The sequence below is a fragment of the Nannospalax galili genome, unplaced genomic scaffold (assembly GCF_000622305.1).
Source record: "Nannospalax galili isolate Female #2095 unplaced genomic scaffold, S.galili_v1.0 scaffold440, whole genome shotgun sequence".
NCBI classification, from domain to species: domain Eukaryota; kingdom Metazoa; phylum Chordata; class Mammalia; order Rodentia; family Spalacidae; genus Nannospalax; species Nannospalax galili.
Genome location: NW_008347189.1, coordinates 1446114 through 1457396, shown reverse-complemented (window position 1 = coordinate 1457396; position 11283 = coordinate 1446114). Strand labels below are relative to the sequence as shown.

The following is an 11283-nucleotide window of genomic DNA, read 5'->3' as shown; positions in this document are numbered from 1 at the left end:
CGGATGACTTCATAGACATACACAGGTGCCAAGGATCCAAGTGCAACCGATTATGACTAGTAATAATCAGATGTATACAGATTAGAGATGCATGTGCCAACATCTTGGTGTTAGTAGCAAAAACAATGAGTCTTTCTGCAAGGAACAATATATTCTAAAATGAAATGGAGATCTTTTTTAAAGGTTAAAAAACTCATTCAATTTTATATGTTACAGGGCTTAAACTGAGTTCAATATTGTATAACTGTATTAACTCAACTATGAACCTAGAAACTTACACCCACTTGTGGAAGAGATGTACTCTTGCTCTAGAGTGTGTTACTGAATTATGTTAAATCTCTAGTGAAATGCTTTTTCTAATCATGTAGTTATTAAAAAAAATTTTTAATGATTAAAAAAATAATAATTAGTAGATGTGAAAAACATTACCATTGAAATCTACCTGATGACTTTATATCCATGCTCAGATGCCAAGGAGCTCAGAAAGTAACCGACTGTCACCAGTAATAATCAGATATATAGAGATTAGAAATACCATGTGCAAACATCTTAATGTCATTTGCACTGAAAATGAATTTTTCTGTATGAAACTGTATTTTAATGATGAAATGGAGATCTTTTTTTTAAAGGTTAAACCCTCATTTAATTTTATATCTTATAGGGTTTATACTGAGTACAATACTGTATAACTGTAATAATTCAACTGTAAACTTAAAAATTTATAGCCAATTTTGAAAAAGATGCATCTTAGCTCAGGAAATTGTTATTGCATATGTCACTGCTGTTGTAATGACATGCTTCTTCTAAGTATGTGGTTATTAAATAATTTACTGGGAAAAGAAAAAAAAACATTAAAGTGCATCAGTGTGGTAAACATAAACAATGTTTCATAAACTTAATTCCATTCATACCAGGTTATTGTTAGCATTTGTTATGTGCAGTGGCTCACAGTTATTAGTTACTATTTCCAATATTAGCTATTATTTCCTAAGATACAGGAAAGATACAGGAAAATGTCTGAGGGTTTGTCCATAACCAACACAGAACAGAATGAGTAAGGGAGCAGCTACAAGACCCACTGTGAGCCCTTGAAGCTGAGTAACACCTCAGCCTATCTATAATCATCTATTTTTTTCTAATTTCCATTAATAAACCTAAGAGAATTTTAAAAAAAGAAAATGCCAGGTTTCTCACAAAATAAGTGTTAAATTTAATTCTAGTAGATGAGCTAGGAACAAGAACCATGAAGTAAATATATCCAAAAGTGAGACAAAGTTTCTCCTGGGTGGACATTATAAATCACTACATAAGCAAAGAAAGGAATCTTAGTGTCATAACAGTATATTCTGGATATATAACTTCGGCAAACCTTTGGGAGATTCACCATTAACTCACAGGTTGTGCTTCAAAGCATCCAAAGAAATCTCTGCAGGCAGAGTACACCCTTGTGAAGCTCTGAAGCAATGTTCTGCTTTGCCCAGATCTTACCCAGGCTATCAGAAATAAGGTTAGCTGGGGAAGAATGGTGAGAATGCTTCCTTCGGTAGCCACTGCAGTGGTAGCGGCTATAGTAGTGATGACAGGAACATGAAAGATTAAGCAATTACAGATGCTAACAAGCACTTTTTATGTTAGAATTATGGAGGCTGAGATAAATGGAGGTGCCCAAAGCTGCATACCAAATAAGCAACAGCAGATGCAAGCCGAGGCTGCTGGGCTCTAAAGGCCTTATTAATCCCTGCAAGCATATTTCCTTGACCGCCTTCCAACAGAGAAGCTGAAAGAAGAATGAAGCGACCAGTCTCTGTTCAGTCTTCATAACCCTCAGTAATCCTCTTAGCTACACTCTCATTCTCTAGGTTGGCTAAGTTCTTTTCAGCTTAGATTAAAAAATAGAAAGTGCTTCTCCCTTCAACCCTCCATGGGAACAGCATTCTATATCTAATGGGAGAAAGTCAACAAAAGCTAAGGAAAAATATTAATAATGGACTTCACTGCTTTTAAGAAGAAAAGTCTACAGAAAAGAAAGATAAAATCAATAACTAAACTTAGCTTTATGGGCAGCAGATAATAACAACTCCTTCTTCTGGGCTACTGCCAACCAAAAGTATATTCAAATACCTACATGACCACAAAATCATACAACCTTAACAAACATTGTTTATGGCTACTGCATTTTCACACTCTAAGTGACATTAAATGGAGGTAAAGAGCATTAGTACTACTATTAATTGTGTAAAAGTATATTTTTTATGTTTTAATATGTGGGAACAACTACAACGAATGGAGTTTGACAATAAAAAGTTTGAAGTTCAAAAACTACAAGCACATCTAAGCAGTATTCATAATCTTGTAAATGCAGGATTTGTTTAAAGCAATGTAAAACATTAACTGCGTATTATAAACACAAAGATAACTAAGTAGGCTGGTGGGAGGCACAAGGCCACATGCAAATGATATGAACAACAGAACTGTAGAGAATTTAAAGATTGTTCTTTAGCACTTCACTGTAACTATGTACTGTTTCTTAAAAATCTGTACTTTATTAAAACATACAATTTTTTAAATAAAGTATATTTTTAACCTGGATCCAGGACTGAACTTGGGTAGTGTCTGAATTGCTCAGCAAGCACTTTTACCCCAAGCCATCTCACTGCCCTAATCTCACTTTTTTTAAAAAAAATTATACGATTTTTATAATACTAGATTGACTTGAATGTTTCAGTTTATCCAACTCTTTTCACTTTTGGTGTACTCAAACTTATACCAGAAATGATAAAAACTAACATGTTCACATTTATTGACAAATAATAGAAGCAAGTGCTACAGCATAAGCAGTCACTAAGTAAACTCCACCTGAGCCTATGACTACCAACAGCATTTCTCTTGTCTGTCAGTGGATTACAAAAACACAAATCCACATACATATATGGGGAGCACATGTAAACACAAGAAAATTATATTACTATTTATGATCATGTATTACTGGGTAAACTGCCCATTCTTTCATATGGTATTGGATAATGAGAATATTCTGAGAACATTCTAAGACATTTTACAATACTCCAAAAAATTCTAAGTTCGATTCAAGTAAAACATTATACTCAGCAACAAAATAGTTACAATGACTTAATAGGTTTTCAATAAAGGGTTACAACTCAATTAGGTAGAGAACGTAAAAACTAATTTCCACAATCTAGTCTTTAAACATTCCAATTAATAAGGATTTTTAACGCCTCTATTATTACCCTAAACTTTTGAGAATGATACTAGATAAGAGAGAGGGTTAAGAGTGTAGTATTTATTCAAATATACAGCAAATGTATGTTTGTTCTTTTAAAAAAAATTACATTCTGCAAAACAATGCTGCCAGGTGCTCTACCAATGAAGATAAAAGCCAAGGTCTGGGGTTATTAAGCAGGTATCCACTCATATACAGAGCTACAGAGAGGTCACCCATGTATAAACCCACATGGTTAATAGGGTCAAGATGAAGTGTTGATGCTGATACTGCAGCAGCCAAGATTCAGGTATTTCCTTCCCCACTCCATTATTCTGGTTCCCCTTACTTAAGAAAAAAATTCAGTATGATACAATGTACTTTTGTGCTAAAGTCACATAATTATCCAATTTCCAACACGTGGAAATCTACGTTAAGAAGTACAAACTCACACTAGATTGTTTATGCCCCTTTTTCTCTTGGATATTCTTGACCAAGTTTTTTGAGTATACAGCTCTTTCTCTTTGGTTTACATACGGCACATAACCTATGAAAGCTGGCCACTTGCATAATGAATAACAAGTGCTATTTGCAATTTACCACTTATACTAGTGTACTGAATTTGGGAGATTTGGTGAGAGTAGTGCTGTAGACTGAACTCAGGGCCTCTGTCTAGTAGGCAAGTGCTTTAACCACTAAACTATACACCCTTGGTTTTCTTGAGACAGAGTTTTCTTGTATAACCCAGACTGGGTTCAAACTCACAATTCTCCTGCACTTGCCTCTCTATGTTTGGAATTGTGTTTGCTACAATACCTAACCCATATGGGGAATTTTTTTTTTTGAAGAGGATATCAATTGAAGGTCTGTTTATTTCATCAGCCTATTTGTGTAGAAAGTACAGCCCTGGTCTGCAACATCTGAAGACCTGTGGTTTCTTCCCTTTCTTTTTTTTTTTTGAGACAGCGTCTCGCCTTTAATGCCACATGACCTAGAATTCACTATGTAGACCAGGCTGGCCTTGAACTCAGAGATCCGCCTGCTTCTGCCTCCCAAGTGCTGGGATTAAAGACGTGTGCCACCACACTTGGCACATGGGAAGATTTTTAAAAGTTTAAAGTACTATGTCAGTGGACTTAGCTTTTGTAGCTCCCTGAGAATCAGTGTTTATGTTATCCACATCCTGGTCTTATGAATAAATTCACACCTATTTTTAAGTGTACTTTTTTTTTTACATCTAAATATTTTATTTGTGTGAAGTTTTAGCAGAAAGACTCAAGTAAAAATCCACTCCTCTTTGTTTACAAATAGATAAGAAATTTCTCTATTTCCATCACTAAGTTTAGTTTTATCTTCATCGTACAAACATCAAATAAATTTAAATGGACGCTTTGCTCTGTGCTGAGCTTGAGTCTTCAACAGGGGCCTTAAGATATACAAACAAAGCAGAAACACTGAAGACACTCTACTTCTGAGAGGTAATGTTTCAACAATGCAGGTATTTAATATATTTTAATATCTAATGTCTATCCCATTTTCCCTCAAAGTATTCTTTTTAAAATTTTATAATGTGCATGTATAAAATGTTAAATTATAGTATCTCTTTAAATGGAAGCAAATGTTTTAAAGAAGGTGGGACAGAAAGCTGTTTCTTTATTAACCATGTGGGTATTTGGTTTCAATGGTGGTGTATGCCTTTAATCCCAGCACTCGGGAGGCAGAGGCAGGCGGATCTCTGTGAGTTCAAGGCCAGCCTTGTCTACATAGTGAGTTCCAGGACAGCTGGGGCTACAGGGAGACTCTGTCTCAAAAAGACTGGGGAAAAAAAAAAAGGAAAAACTGAACAATTAAATGTTAGTGTCTCCAGATAATATGCCTTAGCATATTAGCTGCTGCTATTTCTAATAACTGCTATCTAGGAGGTTAAAAATATGCTAGATTCTTCAGTAATTAGAGTGCTTTCACCTCTGGAGAGGTAGTATAAACCTATTTTTTAATGTTTTCTACCTGTAGTTCAGTAAAAGTATAGTGTATGAAATTCAAAAACTAGACAAGTAAAAGAATATTAATAGTAGGTCCTAAAGCACAGTATCTTAGGTTTTTTTAATACATCTTTCCAAATACTTACTGATTAAGCAATGTATATTATGGGAGTACCGAGAATTATCTGGGATGGTAAAGCTGCTATCACAGATGGCAACCTGACTCTCACCAAAAGGAAGAGTGAAGAAACAAAGTTTGTACAGTAAACATCCCAGGGCCTGTAAAACAAAAAAACATGAATACCATCAGAACTTAGCAATTAACCACAGAACATAAAAACAGCCAAGACCAGGGCTGAGAATGTAGCTCAGTGGTAGAGTTATTAGGCCAGCAAGATGGCTCGTGGGTAAGGGAACATGCTGCCAAGTCTAATGACCTGAGTCTGATCCCTGGGATTCACAGGATGAAAGGAGAGAACCTACTCCTGCAAGTTTTCATCTGATTACCATAAGCACACTGTGGCATGTGCTTGTGCACATATACATATACACACATGCACAAAACACATAAATTCTCTGGAGCTGGAAAGATAGCTCAGCACTTAAGGGTACGTGCTACTCTTCATAAGACCCAAGTTCAGTTCTCAGCACCAACACTGGGCAGCTCAAAACCACTTATGACTCCAGCTGCAGGCTTCTGGCCTCCATAGGCTTCTGCACACCTGCACAGATGGCACGTGCACACATGGACGTGTGCACACACACACACACAAAAAAAAAATAAAATTTTTAAAAGAAATTGTTTCTCTATATAATCCTATAATTTTTACTCTATATTGTAGTGATTATATTTGTAACACCAAAAACTTATATTTTTGTATCAAAAATTATATTTTTATTCATGACTTCATAAACATCACAGCATCAATAACTTTCCTGATTGACAATGATGGCAAAACACTCCCAAAACACAAAAAAAGCAGCACAGGAAATTTCTAGCTACGCTGTCCCAGTTCAAACCTAAGAAACAACTTTTTAAAAATAGAAGTTTTTTGGCTCACAAAATCATCACTTTGTCAAAAGAAGTAGCGTTTGCAAGCCATAAGAGTGTAACGGGCATTTCTAATTCTAAGCAAATTATATAAAATTATCTAATAGTATACAATTGTATCAGCAATATAGAATGTGGCTATTGTGGCAAGTTAGCTTTCTGTTGTTGGATTTTCCTCACCCATTTACTTAATCACACATGACTAGCAAGTACTCTAATTTTTATAACCACTATGAAGACCATAATATACAGAAACTTTTGTGAGCTCAATAATATTAATTTTATAAAACATTATTTCAATTTTATAACAATTTTGTAGAGAAAAATTTTTAAAGCTCTAGGAATTTCAATACATTAACTTGAAAACATTAGTAGGTTGTTGCATGAGTACTAAAACTGTAAAGACACTAAACAGAAATACCCAATTTGATATGGTTAAAAAAGATTTATGATGGCTTTTTTTTCTTTAAGGAAGATAACACAGCAAACTAAATGTGAGAATACCATAGCAGTACTATAAAAACTACAGCTAAAGGTGTAATATTTGCACTAAACTACACCGTTCCACTGTCCAGATGATAATCAAGGCAAACACAGCCTGCATTTTCAGCCAACTTTATGTTGTTAAATTGTTACTAAGTTCTCTTCTATGTTGTGAAGATGCCGTATAATATACAATGATGCCAGCTACTTAAAAAATATGTGCCTGGGGGCTGAGGATGCAATTCGGTAATAGAGTGCTTGCCTAGTACATGCCCCTCCCCAAATCCTTGCCCCCCCCAAAAAAAAAGTGAAACTAAATACTTCACACTTCATGAACACAGTGAGCTGTGCTGTTCCTCCCCAAGCACCTCCAGCTTTGTTCATCTGATACGATGAGAATTATGTAAGAAACAAGAGGGAACAAGTGAGCTGGTTTTTAAAGGCTATCGTCATGCTCAATTTTCTTCACTAAAAGGTAACGTAGGATTTCTAATCAGCATCCTAGATCTCAGGATAAAAATAGCCTACAGTGGAGACTTTCAAGGGAAAAACTTTTGGCCAAAGTGTGAAATGTTATAAAAAGTTATATGAATATTTTAACCTGAACATTAGAATTCTCTTAATTAGTACATTCTTTGAAGCAAAAAAAAAAAAAAGTGTATGTGTGTATGGGTGTGTGTGTTGTGTGTGTTAGTATAATTCTTGACCAAATTGAACTGAACTCACACCTAAAACATAGCATATTCTGGATCCACCTGAGCTAAGTACAGCAAGCACAGAATGGTCATTGTGGGACTGGAAACTGTTCCTCTTTCAAGCATGTCAACACACATACTATTTTGTGGTTCTTTTTATTTTTATAATCTGAGAATCTATTTGCACATATACTAATCTTATGAAAAAAAACAATAGAAGAGGAAGGATCACAGCCTTTGGGTTAAGATACTGATAATAATTGTGTGCTTTAAGAACCATTTATTTCATCAACTCTCGTTGGCTTCAAAACAGTAGTGAAAATACAGTATGTTGTTGAAATCTGATTAAAATTCAACTATCATAAGAATCATTGTTTAACAAAAATGTGTGTTACAATAAACAGATGAAAAGATTGGAAATTTTTTTATCTTTTTTATTACCTTGCAAGAGTATTTATTTCCCAAGATTTTCTTTGGCCTTCTGATCCCAATAGAGAGAAGGCCAGTGGAGAATAACCTAAGAGATAATCAGCTGCCTTCACACATTACACTTGACTGCTTTCTGAACATTATGTTTGAAATAATATAATGGTGCCAGCAAGATGTCTTGGCATGTAAAAGCACTAGAGGCAAAGCCTGCTGACCTGAGTTGGAGCCCTAGAATCCACTTGGTGAAAGGAGAGAATCAATTTCCCTAAGTTGTCCTCTGACCTCCACATGTACACTGTGACATTCATGCCCAAAATAAGAAGGAAAATGTAAAACATAAAAAACTAAGTGAAAATTCTAAAAAGTCCAAACAAACTATCTGGCTTCTTTTGTAAGCCCTAGAACTATTTGAAACAATGTTATTCCTCTGGTATGTTCACTAGCAAATAAGTTAAATTGTTATTATTTAAATGGATACACTCGAATATCAAATATAATAAAAAACATATTTTACTTATAAAATAAGTTTGAAAGAGATACTGAGATTCTAACATAAAGTTCAACTACAAATTATCATAATCTATTGGTGCAATTTAATCCAGTGCAATAAATACACACTAAATGACGAGGTAAAGCCATGTTTAGAATTAGAACAAGTTAACTTGTATCAGCTTCCACTAAAAAGATCATAAAACATTCCAGAAAGCTATGCTGTACTTGCTTTACATTTATATCCAGATGTTCTGTACTGTCATCAACCAATATTCTCATTTGAAACTGAAAAATGTAGCATCTATACTCTAAATCTCAAAATCTACAGAGGTATACAGTTACATTACACACATGTTCTTTCCTTTCATGGACACAGGAGCTTTCTATCTCATGACTTAGAAGACAAAACATTTTAGGATTTTTCTTCTGAATTCAAAGCCCTTTTCTACTTAAACAGAGAATGCCTTTGGGGAGCATTTGAATTCAGATTTTATTTACATAGACCACACTTCAGTTCTTTTTAGGCCTTACCCAGATATCAGCCTTGGTGGTGATGGGCTTCCCTCCATAAAGGTTGATCATTTCAGGAGCTCTGTATGACAGAGTCGTATATCTGGCAGCATATGAGTGAAATAAAGGGCACATATTAAAGAACAAAAAGATAATGTGTTTCTCTAAAATATGCAACAAAAAGCTTATAGGTTTAAAAACATTATATAATAATGATGCTATTTTTAAAAGACCATTAAAAGTCTATCAAGGATTAAAAATATTCAAAGTATCTATACTTTTACTCAGCATCTCTAATAATACAAAATGTTATATTTTCTTTATTATTAAAAACTTAATGATAACATATTGCAAATAATTTCTAATGAATTTATATAAAATAATTCAGTTTAACTATCACAGTCTCCTCATAAAAATATTTTAGTCTCTTAAAAGTAAAACTCTCAAAATTTAATTTATATGTTTACTAAGGAGTTTGTTTAACGGATATTAGCATTCCCTGTTGCACACAGTAGTAATCTCCTTTGAGTTTTTATAACTATCTTTAAAGTTACATAGTTACTGTATTTGTGGAGGGGAGTATTTTTTGTTGGTTTTTTTTTTAGGGGGGGGGCTTGTTTTGCTTTGTTTTGAGACAGGATCTCCTAATAGCCCCAGCTGGCCTGAAACTATGTTGACCAGGCTGGTCTCAATCTCACAGAGATCTACCTGCCTCTGCTTCCCAAATGTTGGTATTAAAGGTATACGCCTGCCACCACACCTTGCTGCTGGCCAGTTGCTATAATTTTAATTATACATTTTATATATAACACTAACTACCAATATAAGCTATTTGAAATGAAAAGACACTGTAAATAAATGTTTACTAAGATTAAAAACCCCAACTCTATTAGAAACAGTAAATTTTAATAATGTAGTACTCAAATCTCATGGCAGAAATGATAAGAAAATGGATGGATTTCCCCTATCATGACAAGAGTCATTTTGAATCTGTCTATGCATTTATTTTACAAGAAGAATCTCAAATCACAACCTTCTACAATCTTGCTTTTTCCAAATTACCCTGATTGGTAAGAGAGACTAAATTCCTACTGCAGATGAATGACCAAAAATCCAGAATATAAACTGCATAATAGCAGAATTTTATCCACTCTATCCCAGCACAAAAACAGGGTTGGTCCTGAATAAATACTTGTTAATTAAACAGACTATCAACTCCATAAGGGGGCAACAAAGCATATGAATTCCTAATGAGATTGCATTCATCACAAAATTCCAGTCGTCAGAAAAACCTTAACTGTATTTTCATGATGCAGCAGCAGGTTAGAAATACTTAGGCGAAGCTTTAACAACCACTAGAAATCGTGATCCACAGGGATTTGACTATGTGGATATACATATAGCCTAAGAAATCTACTCAAAATCTTACTATTCTTACATTCTGTACAACATTTACGTTTACTAAGGGTTTGTTTTCATAGAATCTAACAATCATTCTAGGCTGTTTTCTGTGTAGAAATACATTGTCTAGAAACTCATATTTTAAGAGCTCTTTGAACTCTTAAAAGCAAAACTACAGCACAAACAACAGCCCCTCATCTTAGCAGCTGGGACTCTGAGGAAGTAATGAAAGTAACTACTTGGAAATTCCTGTTAATAGAGCTCTGCCTTCTGTGTCAGTTTATTAAAGTAATCTAACACAAATGGTTTCATTTTCTAAAACTAGAAAACACAAAAGAAAACGTTCTAACAAATAGATTGGGAGGCAAAGAAAATGCAAGATTAGGAAGCATGAAGTATGAATGACATATTCTACCAAGAAGTTTCACAGCAGACCACCACAGTGCCTCAGTCTTAACACGTTCATTATTCGTATCATTTTCAATGCATTCAAAAGCCAGTCTTAACATAAAGAACTTACATGTTTCAAGAAACCTAATTTTTCATAACCACCAAATGCTCAGTATTAGTAAAAACAAAGACATTAAGCTGAACTAAAAAAAGTAAAATCACTTAAAATTCTCTTATCTGAGTCCACTAATCACTATAGCTTATTTTACAAGTTTCTTTATAAGTCTACAAATAGAATAATATAAAACTAGTATTAACATAACTACCTGGCCACAGACTCAAGTTAACCAAAACTCCTATGAGACAAATTGCATAAAGACAAGCACTTACTTTTTAATTTCTTCTTCTACTACATTAACTCCATCTTTTTGAGGATTAAGAAATTTATTAGTGGCACTGCCAAAGTCACAGAGTACATAATTTCCGGTGTCATTTAACAAAATATTTTCTACCTTAAGGAAAGAAAATCAAAGATTAGTATTTTCAAAGTGAAAAATTATCTTTTTAAACCTGTTTGGATCAGATGCTTTGTACACACACACACACACACACACACAAACTGTCTTGAGA

At 34.2% G+C, this 11283-nt stretch overlaps 1 protein-coding gene across 1 annotated transcript in view; it reads right to left on the bottom strand.

Moving 5' to 3' along the window:
• Window positions 1-11283, bottom strand: part of Bmp2k (BMP2 inducible kinase) — a 133142-nt gene that overhangs the window by 55817 nt on the left and 66042 nt on the right. The window contains exons 5-7 of the mRNA XM_008843694.3: window positions 11044-11165; window positions 8884-8965; window positions 5349-5481 (exon numbers count right to left, since the gene is read on the bottom strand). Of these exons, the coding sequence (XP_008841916.1) occupies window positions 5349-5481; window positions 8884-8965; window positions 11044-11165 (337 nt within the window). The remainder of the gene's footprint in view (window positions 1-5348; window positions 5482-8883; window positions 8966-11043; window positions 11166-11283) is intronic.